The 20542-nt window shown below is 39.5% G+C and overlaps 1 protein-coding gene across 2 annotated transcripts; it reads right to left on the bottom strand.

The window, feature by feature from the left end:
* Positions 1-328: 328 nt before the first annotated feature.
* Positions 329-19305, bottom strand: LOC107582877 (protein TANC2-like). 2 transcript variants are annotated; one of them, XR_001608987.1, is made up of 20 exons: positions 19028-19305; positions 18186-18313; positions 16192-16423; positions 15946-16115; positions 15581-15859; positions 14701-15032; positions 14423-14531; positions 14150-14272; positions 13287-13523; positions 12980-13165; positions 12172-12265; positions 11947-12080; positions 11739-11862; positions 11439-11614; positions 10820-10952; positions 6469-6560; positions 6069-6215; positions 4493-4593; positions 1836-3833; positions 329-1772 (listed from the first exon to the last, which is right to left on the bottom strand). XR_001608987.1 is itself a non-coding variant. In XM_016268897.1 (19 exons), exons 1-19 carry the CDS (start codon positions 19068-19070, stop codon positions 1919-1921), a joined length of 4755 nt encoding a protein of 1584 aa, XP_016124383.1. In that variant the 5' UTR covers positions 19071-19305; the 3' UTR covers positions 329-1918. The 2 variants fall into 2 exon arrangements, 1 of the variants encoding a protein (XP_016124383.1); XM_016268897.1 differs by having other exon boundaries at positions 329-3833.
* Positions 19306-20542: the final 1237 nt, after the last annotated feature.

Here is a 20542-nt window from a genome sequence, read left to right as displayed (position 1 = left end):
TTCCCATGTGCTGGTTATTAAAATCAGCTTGAAGAGGAGAAATACTGTTTTACACTGTTTTGTGTGTTTATGCTGTAAACACACACATTCTGTCTTTCCATCTGAAAGAGTGTTCAAATGATCTGTAGGTGCCTTTGTACTGTATTTTTGTGTTGGCATGTTTGTATTGTGTAATGCAATATGTTTTACTATGTTTTCAGTTTGATGTAAAATATCAGTAAGTATGTGTTTGCTTCAGAAGTTCAATGTGATTTTAAACAATAAATTCATGAAAAATAAGTTACTCAATGGAAAGTTATTTCAGCTCAATTTCTTTGAAGTGGTATTCTTTTTTTAAATAAGTTATTATTTCCCTCATACATACAGATGACTGTACAGTTTTACAATCGTTTAACTGCTGGATAAAAAGTCCTCATTCACGGTTCTGATTTTCCATTCCAGAAAACATCACGGCTCACATTTACAGAGAATCCTCCTTCACAAACCCAGTTCTAAACAAAGCCAAATATTAAAGCAAAATACATACAAAACCTAAACTTCATCTGTTCTTTTTTTTTTTTTATCTAATAAGGGAAACAAGGAAATATATTGTGCCAGTCTTTTCCCTCATACACAAAACCACACACACACACTCAGGTTTGTGTATTAGCAGAGAGCATGCGTTCTAGTTCAGCACATTATTTACAGCCATTTACATTTTGGTCATACAAAAGGAAAACAAATAGTTAAATGCAAACACTGTTGTACAGTAAGCAGTATTCCAGGTCAACTCTGAGTGCACCTCTTATAACTTTAAAAAGAGAGAAAAAATAATAATAATTAAAACACTGCAAAAAAGACCTGCTCTTCTTCAACAGCAGTTGAACATTGATTAGTAAAGCCAGACCCAGTGAGTGAATCTGACTTGCCACAGTCTTCCCATAATATGCCACCAAGACATCCGTAAAAAACAAAAAAGTGCCTGACCTACGGCTTGGACATCAAGTCAGGTTTCCCATATCTGAAAGGAAGTACTCACAGTTTTAAACAAACAGGGAAAACATTCTGAAGGCATGTTTCAGTGCACAAATAAACTCTCAAAACATAATAAATGAGAGCATGTGGATTCTGAGGCTGCAAAAAAGTTTTCCCCACACCTACTTCCCATGAGAAAAGTTTCTTTGGAAAAGACAATTTCCGCTTTAGTGGTGTGACTACTATAGAGCAAGTTATTTAACGGCTGACCACCTGAATGCTACTTCCCTTGAGCAGATGTGACATTATTAACCAAACATTACAGATATTTGCATTGCGTTAAAGGTAGCGATCCTGTTGATAAAAAATTAAAATGCCCCAAAAAAGTCTAAAAATATTTCACATTGCTGAGTGCATGTCAACTCAAGGCAAACTGAAAACACAACTGCATTGAAATTTAGGTGTATACATATATATTTATACAAACATAACTTAAAATATTAAATATTAGTTTTTTGCTTTAGTAATATTGATCTGGAATATTTTAGGTACATTTTCAACTTGAGACACAGCAAGATTCTCCGGGATTATTACTGGTCTGAGTGAGGACATTAGTGGGGATGTCTGGTGCAGGGGCCATGCTCAGCAATGTGTTCATGACTGGCATTGAGCAGCCACCCTCTCATGAAGTTACAGAAAAGTAGAAGGTTGGTGTACAGCAGTTACACAGGCCTACTATAACTCCAATTGGTCCTGATACTTCCATTTTTGTGTCCAGAGCAAATATAGATGCATTTGATTTGTACATGCTAGAATCACTAGATTCACATCGGTGAAATTCACCTTGAGAGGTCTGTATTTTCATTATCAAGATATGGGACGTAAAACGAAGAGATAAGTTGGTCAACATGTCAGATATTCCTCGAGAATGTTCTAATAAATCTTGCACACTGACTCTTTATTCTTACACATTAGACTCCACAAAGGGTCTCTTTGGTTTAATGGGTGAGGTTGGGCCTTGCCTTTCATTTCGAGACATCTGCCTAAACTCATTGTCCTGGTAGGCCTGGGAAACTGGCAGAGTCCGTGCCACTTTCACATCTGGGTATGTGGGAATCTGGCTAACTCGGCCCATAGCATCCGCCCGGTCCCGCGTCACACCAGGGGAGTTGATGTAGAAATCGTCATCCATGAGGTGACCATTGTGAGCGTTGTTGGTGCGGTTGTAGTACGCAATATGGCTGAGGGGTGCTGCTTGCTGCCCGTAGCCCATGTTGCTAGGGGAAGTGGCTGGACTGTTCACCACCGTATCCAGTGAAGAAACGGTCCATGGTCGAGAACCCGAAGAGGATGATGCAAACGAAGGCTGCTGCTGAAGGTACTGCTGAGTCCGTGCGGTCTTGTCAATAATGCCCATGAAAGGCGTGGCGCGGGAGCGAAGCGCTTCTCCTGGATATGTTCCACCCACCACCCCGAAGTCTGTGCCTTGTGGGGGTGACTCTGGTGAAAGGTCATCATGGTAGCTGCCTTCATAGGAAAGATTTAGAGGGATCTCCATTTGCTGCGCAGCAGCTGACGGCCTGAACCCTGGGCCTAGGTTAGCAGCGGAACCTGCCACCAAACTGTTGCTGGATGGAGAGAAGCGTAGACCCGTACTGTGGGAGTGAATAAGGGGGCGTGGAGCTGGTGGGTGCTGTTTGGGTTCAGCACTATTCGCACTAACTGGACGCCGGTGGGCTTGAAGGTTCTCTGGTGAACCCAGAGTCACCTGTCGCTCAATTTCGTGAGGCGAGACTGGATAGTAGGCGGTTGACTGACTGCGGCTGATCTGTGGTGTCTGAGCGTAACGGACTCCTCCAGGATTGGGTCTGTAAGCAGAGGAGGGCCTCTGGGGAAGCTCGTCCTCCACAAGGCCAGGATCCATGCTGATGGCACGCTGGTACAAGGCCCCTGCACTCAGACTGCCCTGAGGTTGAAGTGAGGAAGAGTACCCTCCATCCCCAAGTTCATCCATGTCTCCTGGGCAGCGGGCGCTCATTGAGTGAGCAATCTGACTGTATGCACTACTACCCAGTATGGCACTGGAGTGTACCGCAGTGTTGGGCTGGTTGGTGCGGACGATCTGTGCCTTGGCTGGCTGCAGCCACTGGGTCTGTTGTGACGGCTGGGAAGTCTGTTGGGAAAATTGGAAAGAACGTTGGCTGCTCATCTTGGACAGAGGGGACTTGGGTCGCCCTGCAAGCTGGTCTTGCTGGTACCATCCTGCAGAGGCGGACTGCGGACGGTACATGGCGACTCCCTCAGAGTTAGGGCTGGCGCGATACTGTGGTCCACGGCGTAATGGTGATGGTGGTGGGCTGAAGTGGTAGGAAGCCTGATGAGGGGGACTGGGCCGAAAGTGTGAGCTCTGGTGCGTTGGTGAGAGCGATGGAGAAGAGGATTGGTAGCCTTGCCTAGTAGGAGAGGACATTGAAGGGGGACTGGGGCGAAGGTCATACGCTTGGCCCAAGTAGGGTGAATCATGATGGCTCGGAGATGGAGGCATGTTTTGAATGACAGGAAGTCCCGATAGTATAGTGTGGGGCTCAGCAGGAACACCAAGCGGTAGGCCATCTAAATCCCGCTCAAGGTAATCATCATCCTCCTCCTCAAACAAGTCCTGGACTGGCTCCATGTGTGAAATATGGGGCTCCATTGGAGGCGGTGGGACATTGGATGGGGCTTGATCACGGGGAGGGGAAGGAGGCGGATCCAGATCCTGTTGTTGTTCAACCTGATGACACTCTTCTTCTACACGTTGTAGCAGGCGCTGGATCTCACGGTTATTGGGACACAGATGCACAGCTTCACTCAGGTCCTCCAGGGCTGCGTGGAATTGCCTATAGTGAGGGAGACCAAGAATGAGAGAGAGTAATAAGATGGAATATGGCAGTATGAAAAGAGAAATAAAGAAATATGCTTGTTAACAAAGTAACTTACTGGTAAAGTCTAAGAAATAACTATTGCTAAAGAAATATTCAGAGTTCAATGCAAGTCAATTGATTTTTTTTTCTTCTGATTTTTCGTTCTTCTGGGATACCCACAGACTTTCATTGAAACATCAAAGTTAACAAGCTTGTATTGAACCCGGAACATTTCTTTAGTAATTTACCTATCAATCAAAATCATAGACCCAAAAAACCTCTGGTTTTCCAAAACCAAGCAAGTTGATATGTGTTCTGGGCACAGAGAGTCAAAGCAAACAAAATCGTGGGGAGAAAAAAAAGAATAAAATATGAATGATGGACATTCTGAGGAAAATTAATCTGATTGGTCAACAAAACATGAAGTATGAAGAACAGGTCTAATCCTGCTGTTGACATCTGATGATGCAGAAGTCAAGGGGCTTAAATTGACTTCTACCTTGAAACTCTAGCATAGCACTACGTCAACCACTCGAAATATATTCGGCCAGTTTGGGTCATCTGTCAGCACTTTATCTGTGCTAGAGACAGAATGTGTTTTAAAGGCTGTCCTGCCTGTTGGTTGCTACGGTTACCTGCTGCTGCGCTTGGCACGGGCTCGTGCGTAATAGGCTTCATAGGATTTGGGTTTCAACTCTAGTGCCTTGGAGGCAAACTCCTCCGCCATCCCAAAGTCCTGCAAGCAACAACAGGACCAACAGTCATACACTGAGCCGGTCAGAGGGAGGACACACACACATACATGTGCATGCAGACATGTGTACAAACACACACACTCACACACACACACACACACACACACACACACACACAGACTCTTACATCACTTATGCACACACACTCTGGTTGAACATGAACATGTCACATTTATATGAGGATGTGAACACTGATTATTACAAAAATAAACACCAAAATACACATATTTTGAGCACCATTAGTGCAAACATGATAAACAGACATACAATAATGGAAATGCTTGTACACACTTATAAAATGTATTGACACACACATACAAATATATGCTTTACAGGGACAGTGGGAAGATGCAGTGTGACAGCTCAAACCTCTTCCTGTACTAAACCTAGCAATTAAACAAATCCAACTAATGTCAGAAAAACCCGATGAACCAACAAATCGAACTGAAACAAGGATGAGAGTATGATGGGAAGAAAAACTACACCATGAGCAGAGTGTATTGGGAGATTTCAAGAGGATTTCTCCATCCAGAGGATGGAGGTTTGAAAATCCAAACTCAAAAAGTTCTTTGGGTGATATCAAAATGAGAAATAATGTAGCCATAAAGGAGAAAAAATGGGAAGATCAAAATATATCTTAATACATCAATACTGCCTTTACAATCCTTGTTCCGCAACTGCTTTGGTCTTAAGTGTTTTCAAAAGCAATTAAGAACACAGGCCAAACGCAAAACTAACATATGCAGTTTGTTGGTTAGGTAGTTGCCGTTGCATGGATGCTTGTAAACAAGGAGATTTACAGCATACTTGCTGCTAGTGGTTGAAAGTCAATTTCTACAGGGTGGTCAGTGGCTAATTTAACACAGATATCATGGACTTTAGTTAGGGTAGACACCATATTTAATTTAACAGTAAAGTGTACAGTGTCGCAATTCCTTGAGTCACTTTATTTTTTCCATATCAAAGTTTTTAAATATCAAATGTAACAATTTCATGATATACAAATATGCTGTCTACCCTTAATAGTGCATACCACAAATATTGTCTAATACTGTATATAATGATAAATAATTAGATTTAAAAAAGAAACATATGTAATTGCTAAAAAGTAATAAAAAATGAATATACAATTTAAAAATATATATTTGAATAATTCACTGAATTAAAAATGTTTAAATATAAAACAGAAAAATGTTCATTAATATAATTATCTCAATTTAAATATTATGTTGACAATGCTGTTTTTAGCATAAGGCCAACCAGACACAGTTATCAGTGGATGAGTCCCATAACTCTAGGAATGACCAACAGGTTAAAAGTCAAAAACTAAACAATATGAGGTGACCGATCTAAATTATTGTGGTCAGGGCAATCTCAATGCTTAATCATAACATCTCTACGAGTAAAGAGAGACAGAAAGAGGAAAGCTTTATGAAACCGAGTGCTTTGGACTCACGTTCATTTTCCTGCGGCAACGGGAGAGGTTGAGCAGCAGAGAGACTTTGAGCTCACGGAAAGTCTTCAGGTCCTCTGTGAAACCCTCTCGTGGGAACTTCTTCAGGGCATACTGGTATCGTTGGGCGGCTTCTTTCACCTTTCCTTTCTGGGTCAGCAAGACATTCTTACTTTCGAGTTTGTTCATAATATATTATTTGTTTATGATATAGCACAGTTTAATAAAAACAAATGCAATAACACACAAAACTACACTATTATATATACAGGTGCATCTCAATAAATTAGAATGTCGAAAAGTTCATTTATTTCAGTAATTCAACTCAAATTGACACACACACACACACACACACACACACACACACACACTTCTTTGACTGAATATTCAAAATGTAGCTCACCTTGTAGAATCCATCTCCTTCCTCTATCAGTTTGCTCAACAGAACGATCATAATATCAGGTTTTGATGTGGCCATTGCCCATGTTGCAGGACCTGAGTGCAAAACAATGGGCAAAGCAAAGAGTCAGCACAGATTGACAGTCTGTATGGGCAAAAACTAGCTTGCTAATCTCAGAGGAACAACGGAATGAGCAGGCTGCCAGAATATCTTGCTTAAAAGGAGGCAAAGTCTATGCACAACTTTTGGATATCACAAAAAGCCATGGCAACACACCAGACAAAAAAAAAAAAAAATCACGAGCAGCTTTGCTGTTTATACCTTGCCGAAATTGAAATCCGTTTATACTGGCAATAAAAACATTGAGTCCAACAGCTACTGAACTTGCATTCAGCATGTTTTTAGCTCTCTGTGGAGGTCATGTGTTTCTACTGGTTTGGACTGAATGTACAGTGGAGGGAGGGTGGGAATAAAAGATTGACAGTGGTCCATTAGAGCTGTAGATTTCGCCATGGGCAGCCAGTTGCAGTATGCAGGCAGGCAGTGATTTAGTACAATTAATGCAAGGAGTAGTCAAGAACACGCTAAGACACACCAAGGATCAGGTACCAAACTGGCCAACAGCCCGAAAAAGCCAAACTGACAGCAACTGTGGAAAAAACGAAGGCATTTGTTCACACAGGATGCATTCTTGCATTCAAAAACAGCTAGACACAATACAGAATTGCAGCACAACAGAACCGGACAGTACTCAGATATCTCAAGACGCGTATTTAACTTTATACAGCATCTTCAAAGTCTGAGCTAATGGCACAATGTGCTAAAAATCAGTAAGATGAGTTGCAACAATCAAAGATGCCCACTGTAATACAGCAGAGAATCCAGGAGAACAGAACAGAAAGCAGCCGTCTTGAGATGCTTTTTAAAACTACAGCATCTTAAAAATGTGACAAGATGCTGAAAATGAGCACAACGGTCAAAGACGTCTATGCCATTGTGGCATTGCAACAGAATAGAACAATGACGGTTTCATGAGCGGCATCTTAATAGTCAACGCTAATGGCGCAAATAGCTGCATTGCAACGTTTAAAGGAGGCCATTATAATACAACATCACAAAGGAATTGAACAAAATGCAGGCATCTCAAGATGATTGTTTAAGCTTCTTTTGACACAGCATCTTAAAATGTGATGCCAATGGCACAAGATGCTGCAAAACAAGCATCGCAACATTAAAGATGTCCATTGCAATACGACCGCGCGACAGACTACAACCAAATGCAGGCATCTCAAGATTAGTTTTTAATTTCTTTCAACTTAACGCAGCATATTAAATGTAACACTAATGATGTAAGATGCAGCAAAAACAGCAAGAAGCATCACAACAATGAAAGACATCCATCGCAATACGACAGCAAAATGGAATAGAACTAAATGAAGCTATCTCGAGATGAGTTTTTAACTTTTAACTTGATACATCATATTAAAATGTGGTGCTAATGGCGCAAGATGCTGCAAAATAAGCATCACAGCACTGAAAGACGTCTATCGCAATATGACAGCCAATGGAAAAAAACAAACAAAAAAACAAATGTAGGTATCTCATAAGTTTGTAACTTCTTTTCACTTGTTACAACATTTTAAAATACAATGTTGAAGACACTGTCAGTAGTCAAATACAACTCTATAGCACATGATTACATAGAAAAACAGTTACAAAACAGTGCAAGGATGCATTCTGTGTTAACGCTACCCAAAAGCGCAAAACACTCAGCATGTAGAAACATTCTGCAACATCATGCAAAAATGCAACACTGGTTTTCCTACATGCAGCCATGCAAGCAAAAAAGCAAACAAAATGAACAAAAAGAATCAACCATCAGAATTTTGCAATACAGAATGACACAAACTCCACCCATGTTTATGGCTGATAGCAGCTCTTTTCATTGTAGCCAAGAATGATATGAAGATTAAATGCCTTTCACATTTGGGCACCCAAAACACTAACAGACCCGATCAATGGAGAAGGGACCACACAGGTAACGAGATGGAGGGACACAGTCAAAAATGGCAGATGGGGCGCACAAAGGTCTGCGTTTTACCTCGGGCACGAGTGGGGAGTGTCTGACATCCTGGTTACAAGGAGAGAAGTGGTGGGAGGGGTCACGAGTGAAAGGGTGACAGGTTATTGGGGCAGTGAAGCATCATGGGAAGGGCATCCGTATCAGACAGGGAGCAAAGGTTTATGAAAACGGAGAATGTAATAGAGAGTCAAGGGAAGAGAACAAGAGAGATTGATAGTTGGTGGTTAGGGGTGAAGGAGTGACGTGAAAGGAAGAACAAGGAAGATCAGCCGTGAGAAGCCGTGGCAAGTAGCAATATTAGCAAAAGCAATAAGCCCATCCTGATCAGCTGCAGATCAGTGGAGTTCTGCAGTTCGGCGAAGAGCACACGAGAAGGAGGGTTAGACTCGCATGACTGAGCTCACAGGGAGGGGTATGGAGGAGAAAGACATCTACATGTGACGCTAATTTCATGTGATCTGAATATCTGTATGACGTTATATTCTGCAGTTCTTCCCTGTTGTACCGGATATCTATACCTTTCAAATGATCACATCGAAGTTAGAAATTCAAATATTGTGACAAAATTAATTTTGTAGGGTGCCACAAATTTGTTAAAATTTCTAAAGGGTGCCGCGACTAAAGAAAGGTTGGGAAACACTGATTTAGAAGATGAAAAACAAACAACGTTAAGTCTGACACAGAGAAAGGGACCGATGGCCGGCCAGCCGGGGTTCGTCTTTATTTAAATTTATGTGTGTGTACTTCTAACATGTTTGGTTGGTAAAATAAATGTTGTAAATTCAAATCAGAGCGTCTTCCGTGTCTGGAATGGATGTATTCTTGAGTCTATAAGGTAACAATAATATAATAAGATAACCTTGTTTGAAATGGGTTTGGCTAAAAGAAAATTTTGGTTTTGTCTATACTACTAGGTACTTATTCTCTATTGACTGGGTTAAATAGAATTGCATTTCTAAAAAGAGACTAAAATACAATTTTCATTGATTAAACTAGACTAAATGTCATCAGCTTTTGTCGACTAAAACTAGACTAAAATGTCATCAGTTTTTGTCGACTAAAACTAGACTAAAATGTCATCAGTTTTCACCGACTAAAACTAGACGAAAATAGTCATGGATAATTCTGACTAAAATAAGACTAAAATGCTCAGACTTTTAGTTGACTAAAACTTGACTAGACTAAAAAGAGTATGAAAGTGACTAAAACTAATAAAAAATAAAATGACAGCTTCACACAAAGGACTAGACTAAAATTTAAATTAAAACAGGCCGCCAAAAACAACACTAATCATATCTGAAGGGTCATGTGACACTGATGCTGAAAATTCAACTTTGGAAATCCAGCACTGGAATAATTAGATTTTAAAACATATTCAAATAGAAAACAGTCATTTTAACTTGTAACACTACTACTACCAATACTACTACTAATAATTCACAGCATTGCTGTTGTATGGTATTTTTGATCAAATAAATGCAGCCTTGGGGAGCATAAGAGACTTCTTTCAAAAATCTCACCAAGCCTAAACTTTTGAACAGTAGTGTATATTAAGAACTAAGCAAAAAAAAAAAAAGGAAACATCATGTTTGCTAAATGTGCTATACTGCTTCTCCGCTTTCATCCGAGTTGCAAAATGATGCAAAAAATTTCACAAAAACAATTTGCGAATAAAGCACGTGTTGACGAGAACAAAACTGACCAAAAATAGGAACAGAAACGGAAGTTATGGCCCCGAGAAAGCCACTGCGGCTCTTTTTTAAATGTAATAAATGACTTGCAGATTACAGCTTGCAGCGAAAAACACTCCTTGAACTTCATGGTTGCTAGCCATCAATGACAGATGCTTTATGTCTAGGAGCAACAGTGTGCCAGAAAAATCTTTGGCTCCAGCATTTCAGAATGACCAAGAGAACCATGTTATATTTTCTTCCCGGAGCAAATTATTCAGTCAAAATTATTCAGCAAGAGTTTCCAACTTGGAAGTCTAATTTGAAGCAGCTTTTTAGATTTTTCCAAGTAGAATGCTGGTGATTCTGACTTTCCAAATTGAATGGAGTGCAGCATTACAACCCCAAATTAATTATTATACATATCTATCTTCTTTTTTTTTTTTTTTACAGTAAAACAAATTGTGTGAACAGGTGTGTACAAACATTTACCTGCAATTCAACCAATGGCTAGCTCATTTCACCACAGTAAATATTTATTGTACAAGAACATAGTTTAGAAATAATTGTTTCTGTAAGAACATATCCCCTTCCAGCCTACCTATCTTGGCTCCCTTCTTAAGCAGCGCCACCACCACTGATGTGTTCCTGCAGCCGACTGCTCGATCCAGCGGACGCATGCCGCTGTAATCCACATGCTCGATCATCGCACCATGATCCACCAGATACTGCACCTGGAACCACAACAAGACCAGAGCTGTGGTTTATTGTCTGTATATCCCCTATGTGATATCTGTTCAAAACCATTAGCATATGCATACACATCCCATTTAGGAGATTATTTAGATTATAGTTCATCCAAAAATGAAAATTCTGTCATCCTTTACACACCCCTCCACATTTTCCAAACCTGTGTGGGGTTCTTTCTTCTGTTGAACACAAAAGATGAAAGTTGAAAAATATTGGAAACAGACATTGACTCCCATAGTATTTTTTCCCATGCAATGGAAGTCAATGGCTACCGTCAACTGTTATCAGCATTCTTCAAAATATCTTCTTTTGTGTTCAACAGAAGAAAGAAAGTCATAAAAGTTTGGAATGGCACGAGGGTGAGCAAATGATGACAGAATTTTCATTTATGGGTGAACTTGCCCTTTAAGGTGTATACTTTTTAAACAAACTAGATCCACTTTACATTAGTTCACTAAAATAAAACCAACCACTTCTGAGTCGCCGTAAAAAGCGGCAAGGTCCAGTGGAGTGCGGCCGCTCTTGTCTGCATGGGCCGTCGGCGCACCTCTTTCAACCAGAGCACGGACCAATGGGAGGTGGCCTTTAAGACACGCCCAGCTCAGTGCTGTTAGCCCCTCCTTGTCCATCAGAGATAATGAGGCACCTGTGAAATAAGTTAGAAAGCAGCCAGAAGGTTAGAGAGGATTGATTGACAGTGTGTCCTATTATTAAAATGACTGATATATCCTGCCCCTTTATATTCTAGTGTATGATCAGTACAGCTGTACCTTGAGCCAGCAGGAACTCCGCCGTACCCAGATGTCCCTCAGACGCAGCCATCATTAGAGGAGTTCGTCCCTGTTTATCAGCCATGTTCACGTCAGCGCCGTGATTCAGCAACAGGTCCACTATCTGCACAACCAACACCGACATTTCAGACTAATTCAAAACGCGTGCAAAATAAAAAACAACTTTTGAGATGTAGGAGGCGCTCACCTGCCAGTGTCCCTGCCGCACGGCGCTGAAGAGTGGCACGATGCCCCTGCGGTTGGGCTGAGCCACAGCGGCACCCTGCTCCAGTAAAAGACGACACACGTCCAGCTTCCCCCGACCTGCTGCTGCTGTCAGAGCTGAGATATTGAGAGAGTCTCTTTAGTGAGTAATCTGTACACTCATATTTAAATGAAAACCCAGAGAACAGGTTGTATGGTGGTGTTGCACCTGTTTCACCCCACAGTGTGTCAAAGTTGTTTATCTGAGCTCGTTCCTCCTCTTCCTCATCTTTCTCGGGCAGGTCGAGCAGGTAGGATACAAGCTGTGAATAAATCAGAATTATAATCAGAATGAGGTTTATTGCCAAGTATGTGTACACACACAATGAGTTTGTCTTGGTGACAAGAGCTCAGTACAGGCATAGTACAGATACATAACGATAAAGGCAATATGACACAAGGATTAAAAATATGTAAAGGCAAAAAATTTTACAATAATACAAAAATTACATATGTACAGATAAGCTATATACAGATAGATGTGCAGTTGTGACGTATGCTATGCTAAATGTTGTTTTTAGTAATATATATATATTTTTTTTGTTATTTGTGTGTGTATGTATATGTGTTTGTCACCCACACATTATTTTTAATATGCCATTCTAGTTACACACTGTGATTTTTTTAAAATTTTAGTTTAGTTTAGTTTAGTTAATTTACCAAAGTTAATGTAAACTGAGATATTAATATTATTTATTTGTAATATTTTATAATGTATAATAAATATAAAATGCTATATAAAAAATAAAAAGTATATGAAAACATGAATAGATAATAATAGTAGCTAAAGAATACCATACATATTAAAATACATTTTTCTTCTGAGAAATATAAAGTTCAAAAAACACATTCATTTAAAATAGAAATCTTGCATTATTATATTATAACACTGTCATTACCAATGCTTTTGATCAATTTAATGCGTTTAATGTATCCTGAATAAAAGTATTGATTTCTTACAAAAAAAAAACTCTTACTTCTGTATAGCCCATACTGGCGGCTGCTATGAGGGCCTGCTGTACTGCATGGCTCTTGTTGAAGGATCCGGCCTGCTGTCCGTCTGTGTTCCACTCGCACTGCACCAGATACTTCACCACATCTAGATGACCCCGCAGGCTGGCATGGACAAGCGCACACTGACCATTCTTATCCAGGTGATCCACCTGAACAGAAGCACACAGGAGAGAGAGACAGAGATGAAACTGACTGACAACTCAAAATCAACAGCCACTACCCTGCGTTCGTATTGGTTATACATCTCTATCTAGGCCTTGCATGGCTGACCTTGGCTTTCTTGCTGCAGAGGGTGGTGATGATGGGTAGGTGACCCGCGCCGGCTGCGTAGCCAAGAGGAGTGAGTCCACTCTCTGAAACGCCATCCACATCCGCCCCAAACTCCAACAGCAGAGTCACAGTCTCTAGGTAGCCCAGGTGAGCGTGGACACACAGGATGGGGGCGTTATTCAACACCTCTGTACGATAGTTCACGTTAGCTCCGCCCATAATCAGCAGCCGAGATACCTGGAGGAAGAGAGGAAGATGGGGATATGGAGGAGTAGATGGAACAAAAAATTAAGAGTGGAAATGTTTATCAGGGTTAAAAAATTAAGAAATAAGGAAAGTTAATTATTATAGTTTACTACACTCGAAATGAACAATTTCTTACTGATAAAATATTACAGAACAATAACTAGAAAAATAAGATAAAATAACTAGAAACAAATTACACCATCATTCAAAAGTTCAGGGACATTAAGTTTTTTTGTTTGTTTATGTTTTTAAGAAATCAATTATTTTTATTCAGCAACTCTTGATCATTAAATTGCTCAAGAGTTAATACTTTAAATACTTAAGTATTAATACTTAATACTCTAAAAAAGTATTAATAACTTTAATAACAATAACTTAAAAATGTTACTAATCCCAAACTTTTTAATGGCAGCATACTGTACATTCACTGTAGACATATCTAAGATTTTCCCAAGAATTTAAAAGATCTTCCATAAAAATAAATTAATTAATTAATTAATAATAAAAAACAAACAAACAAACAAAAAAAACTACTTTTCCAAGTCTGGAAATCACCTCAAATTGAAGATATTTTCAGGTTTTCTATGACTGTGGGAATTCTGTTTTTTTTTTTATACCTTGATGTTCGGAGTGTAGAGATTTCTCAATGAAGTCAAAGCTGCAGAGAGCCCTTCTGTACTGTAGGACACCCACAGCCCCTGCAGAACTGAAGAGGAAACGCCAACCTTCTTACTCAGGCCCTGCGTCCAAGAGGCAATGTAGTTAATAAAAAACATCAATGGTAATGTAATATAAATCCATTTCAAAAGCATTTATATACTGCTGTAGACAAGTTTATGCAATCCATTTAGCAACGTCAAAACGTTTACAGTTGTTATAGTTAGCCTAACCTTAAAGATGTGAGCTTTGAGAATGTGGTGGCCAAGTTCGAGGGTCTGCTGTCGATTAAGCTTGCTGTCTTGCCGTGAAAACCAGAAAGCAAGCAGTGTGTGGCCACTCCTAAAGAATCATGGGAAAAGAGACAAGATGAGGGTATACGAGATTGTAGCTATATTTCTCAGACATCGACACAATGTTCACATCCCATTTTACACTTGGATATATGACAGGATTTTTTTTTTTTTTTTACATTTTGATGAAATATTCAGAAGACACTTAAGCTTCTTACCTGGGGTCACAGAGGAACTTGGTCTTCTCTCCATCCTCTCTCCAGATGAGCCACTCTCTGAAGGATGGGTGGATGAACATGCGCGTTCCATCACGTCTTTTCACCAGGAAAGGCGAAAGGAGTTCAAACCTCTGCTGGAAATCCTCCCAGTCCATGGCAGCTCCATGCACCATGCCGGCGTTCACGGCACTGTAGGCCTGCTCATCAGTTAACGGGTGTAGAGAAGCCACGGCCACGTTAAGCAGGGGAAGAATGCGCTCGAATGACGACTGAGTTGGGAAACGCATGTTCAGCTGCAACAGGTAAACCTCAGCCAGATTCACCGGAACCACCTGCGCACAAACATCATGCTTACAGTTTTTAATAAAATCAATAAATACATGCTAAAACGATGAAACATATTAATCCTTTTAGACAAAAAAAAATATATATACATTTTTTTTTTCTTTTAAATTGCAAAATCCAAAAGGGTTTCATTCACACGATTACTTTTTTCATAAAGTACAGAAGCAAAATGAACCATAAATAATTAACACCACATACATTACATACCTATGAAAAGCTACAATAAAAATTATTAACAAAATAAAATAAAATCATACAAAAAAACAACAACAAAGAACAATAACTCTTAAAGCTAAAATAAAATAAATATTTAAAACATATTTAAAAAATAAAACCACCATTTACATCACTGAAAATCTAAAATAACAAAATATATAACATAAACAAACAATACAAAAATGCTTTCATTAGTTTTAATGTTTCTTTTATTTGACTTTTTAATTGAATTTTAGCTTCTAAAATTTTAATTTTAGCTAGTCACTCCTATGATGTACTAGGTAATTAAAGGAGGCATCTGTGTTGATTGACCCCTGACCTTGAAGCTGGAGCTTTTGAGCACCAGGTAACCCTTCTCAATGAGGTCCAGCGTGAGCTTCAGGTAGAGATAGGAGCCCCGGCTCAGACTTTTCAGATGAGTGCTGAATTTGGCAAAGGCTGCGTTGTCTAGCTTGCCATTGAGTGCCACGTTGTTCTGGATCTCCTGGCTGGAGTGAAGCCGGTGCAGGATGTAGCCCTGCAAGTCCAAGTCAATCGCATCACTTTCCTCCAGACGGTCCAGAGAGATACGGTGGAACGGCAACAGACGAGATATATCCTGAGATGGAGAGAGAAAATGAATAAGAATCAATTGGTAAAAAAGATGGAAGTATGGATAGATGGACGGACGGAAGGAATACAGACCAGCAGTGTTGTTCTGACAGTGACCACCAGTTTAAGCCAGGGAGGGAAACGCTCAACGGTTTTGCACAGGAAGGAAACAATGGTTTCTCCGTAATCCGGTTTATGGAACTCCGCCTCATTCAACCCGTCAATCACAATGAGGAGATTCTCATCACACGCAATCTTCCTCTCTGTAAACATTGCATGTTTTCAATATTACATACTGTATATGTCAGCATAAGAGTGTGCACGAACACGCTCACACACCTCGATGCAGGATCTCCAGAGGTTCCAGCAGGCCCCTGCGGAAAGCGCTGAAAGGGTCCTGGACGCAGGCGCGCAGGCTGAGTGTGCTCTGCAGGTGTGGCTGGCGGAGCAGCAGCTCTCGGTAGGCCTGCATCTGAGGAGCCCTGCACAACAACGCTGCCACATTATGCACAAACTCAGGGACCAGGCAGGTGTATGCGTTGTCGGCCTGACAGTAATGGTACGCCACCACCTGCACATGATATGAGAGAGCAGATATAAGCTGACAAACATTTACATTCACAGCACAGCTTGGGTTGAGACCGCACCTGTAAAACCTGATTTTAGCTTTGCTTATCAACATTCAGTTTCAGTCACTGAATTTGACTGGTACATGTTGTTGCAAGAGTGCTGATATTTCACTCGATGATGATTTAAAAACGGATTATTTCAAGAACGAAACACCATTACTGCATTGCTCAGAGACACACAATGGTTCACTGGTGAAGCAAGAACAAAGTAACTTGAATATATCTGAAATACACACTACCGTTCAAAATGTTCAGTAGTGAGGGTCAGATTTTTTTTTTTTTCAAAGAAATTATTCGGCAAAGCGATCAATAGCTACAGTAAATACTTAAATTGTTACAAAAGATTTTTAATTCAAATAAATGCAGTTCTTCAAAAATTTCTATTCATTAAAGAATCCTTAAAAAAAACATGTATCACAGTTTCCACAAAATATGAAGCAGCACAACCGTTTTCAACATTGATTATAATAAGAAATGTTTCTTGAGCATTAAATCAGCATATTAGAATGATTTCTGAATGACCATGTGACACTGAAGACTGGAGTAATGATGCTGAAAATTCAGTTTTGCATCGCAGAAATAATTACAATTTAAAATATTAAAATGTTATAATATTACAGCTTTTACTGTATTTTTAATCATATCAATGCAGCCTTGGTGAACCTAATAGACTTCTTTCAAAAACATTAAACAATCTTACCAACCCTAAACTTTTGAACAGTAGTGCAAGTACTACTGTTCAATTATATACTACTGTATAACATTAATTTCTTCTTTATTAAACTGTTGTGTAAAAGCAATATCAACATGGTTGTAATTCAACCATAGGTCTGTGTGATATTAACTTTGGATTTCAATTACAGACTTTGAGTGTACTTTTATAAAGGCTCAATGTTAATAAATTATCGACCATTATAAGCAACACCCTAGCATTGTGACAACAAACTTTGCACAGGCAAATACCATTCAACAAATGTAATAAAATAGTAAAATGTATTTGAATCATTTTATAATTCATTATGGGTATTTACTATTAGAGCATCAGGCACTACTTCTGTATAAATGCCAAACACAAATTAGTCATACTTTTCACAGAGTAAAGGTGGACGGAACAGCTAGAGACACCTGTTAAAAGTAGGTTTAGACAAAGAAATAGACAGAAGAAGGACAAAACTATTTCCAGTCTCAGGGATTCAGCTCAAAAACACAATAAATATTAAAACTAGAGAAAGATTCAAAGCTCAGGAGTTTTGATGTGATGAAGGAGTTTTATTAATGCATAAAACATTATGGAGTTTGAGTGCATCGATGGCCTTATTCCAATAATCTAAGACTGCTGCTTCCCTGGCACCACTTCATGTGTGTGTGTGTGTGTGTGTGTGTGTTCAAAAGCTTGTCATCATTAGCAATGCAGACTCTGAGTATATCTAATGGCTATGCTGGGAGACTCTGTGCATATAAATATTTGATGAGGCAACAGAGCCGCAATAAACCTTTGTGCTTAAAAGAATAGAGAGAAAAGCAAAACACAGAGAGAGAGAGAGAGAGAGAGAGAGAGCAAATTAATAAAAGAAGAAAGAGACAAAGGAAGAAATGGGGAGACAGAGAGATAATAAATCAATAGAAGAGAAGAGGAGTGAGGGAGATTGAACGGCAGGCTGAATATATGCCCGCCCCGTTGATTATGTTGGTATTAGTTGGCACCTGAGAAGCCAGTCTTCTGAGTGCCTCCTCTTGGCGTCTCCGCATCTCGGGCGTTCCAGGGCAGTTGCTCCCACCGACCAGAGTGCCGTGAGCGGACTGAGGCTGGTTCAAAGGCAGTGTGTCGCCATCTGAGAGGAAGACATGGCATGCATGTGATGTGAACCTTGTCACAAACTGAGACAAAATGGCATTGACATTTTAAGGGCTGAAGATATTTGTTCCCTTTAAAAAAAGACAATAAAAAATAGTTCGCCTAGGAATTAAAATACTGCCATTATTTACTCACCCTCATGTCATTCAAACCTGTAGTGTATAATTTTATATTTTCTTTGATTTTCTGTGAGTTTATTTATCCATAGCCATAAATTTGTCTTGACAGTCTGTGATGTAATATGTATTTTACTCACCGTGACCAATGTGTGGAGTATTGTGATTCTAAAATCATAAAAATACCATATCCATAGATGCAAATTCTCATCAGTCATAGCTAATTAAATGTTTTGCAGGATTTTGATATTCAGAATTTCAAAGCGCTTACTAATAACATTTTTTTATAAAAACTGTGAGATATAAGAAGTTGTTGAAGTCTTTATTATTTCTTCTTTTTATTTTGTAAAGTAAGAAAAAATATTAAACACTGTAAAACACATTTTGATAAAATAATGTGCATATCAATATAAAATACATTTTAAATCTACATTCTATATTATGAAAAGAGGTCACAACACAATAGTCAATAAATAATGACAAAATTATTTGTTTTGGTTACTATACAATTTTTATTCAATCTTAAGGAAATATATTCACAGTTTAGTGATTTTCGTCTGAATGAATCCACTCACGTTTTGGTGAGGCATGTGGACTGTCAGAGGTGATCTGTCTCATGCGGTTGCCATGGCAGCTGAGAGCCACCAAGCGAGAGATGATGGCCGTCTTGCCGAAGCCCACGTTGCCAACAATAACGACACCTTGACTGGCAGTGGACTCACTGCTGCGTAGACAAGCGTCGACTTCCTGGAACAGCCATTCTCGACCGGTGAAAACAGCATCGGGGGTCAGACTGGGCACCTCGAAGAGAAGTGGCTTCAGAGCGATGTCCGGTGGCCGGTATGGAGCAAAGCGCACTGCATTGTGGGAAGCATTAGAAAATATTGCCCGTGAAACAGGTTTTATACAAACATACACATACATACTGTATATTTATCCTTCCAAAGCCTCTTTTTCGTCTTCTTACAGTGATTGTATCCATCAAAGAGAAAGTTTTACAATTCACTTTCGAAATAAAAACCTCTTCACAATGCAGTAATGCTTTTTTTTTTTACCAGCAGAGGGAGATGCTTTATCTGAAAAAGGCCAGAACTGACAGCTTACGCAAGCCAGAGCCGCAGTGTGAAACACCATGAATCAACGGTTGTCGACGGCGTGCCTTGACCCATTAATGCATGGCATATAATTCATCTGAAATAACAGATCAGCCTCCATGCATCAAAAACTGGCACAGAGCTGTCACTGAGCCGTTGCCATGGTTACAGGAACCCACCTTTGGGGATGCTTGTTGCTTTTGTTCAGATTATCCATCAAATTTATTGCTATCATGCACAAAGCAAAATTTATATTCATCGTCATATTAATCCACCACATAAACCATAATAAAGATCCCTAATATTAATTAAAATAATCCTCATCTAATATTCATATTCAGTCTACATTATCCTTATACGTATCATCCGTATTATCATTAATCTCAATTACTGATAATATTCAAGGCAAGTGTCATGTAAAAGCAGGACAGGGATATTGGGAGGAAATCTTCAGCACAATTAGCATAAATTATGTATAATTTCCTGACTGTATAGGATTATGCTGCAACAAGTGTGATGGGGCATATTATAAGGTTATTTATCCCTCCATTTGCATGTGGACTATTAATTAGCCTCATAACATTAATTAATTATCTATGCATTAGCATAACAGGGTGGGCAGATTTATGCAGGGCGAGGTGACCTTTATGAGCACATATGGATGCTAGCAGACACTATAGCAAAAAGGGCAAGAAACAGAGACAAAGAAGGAGGGAGATAGAAACCGGGGCAGCCGAGCAGTAAAACGGCTATAAAGAACTAGAGACAGTGAGGTTGTAATAAAGAAGAGGCCAAAAGAAAAGTGAACTCATTGTTTTTTAGTAGCATATACTGTATATTAAAATCTCCTTTCATGGTACAGCTAGAGCGGGTTCACATCCCCAAATGTTTTCCACAATTAAGCGTGATTATTACTGGTGGAAATGGCTTTTAATGCCTTCTGAAAGAGTACCATACTGAAACATGAAAGAACCTGCTTGTAATTGCGGTCAAATT

This window comes from Sinocyclocheilus grahami, unplaced genomic scaffold (genome assembly GCF_001515645.1).
Source record: "Sinocyclocheilus grahami isolate Dianchi unplaced genomic scaffold, SAMN03320097.WGS_v1.1 scaffold48.1, whole genome shotgun sequence".
In the NCBI taxonomy this organism is placed as follows: Eukaryota; Metazoa; Chordata; class Actinopteri; order Cypriniformes; family Cyprinidae; genus Sinocyclocheilus; species Sinocyclocheilus grahami.
This window is presented reverse-complemented; position numbering and strand designations above follow the sequence as displayed.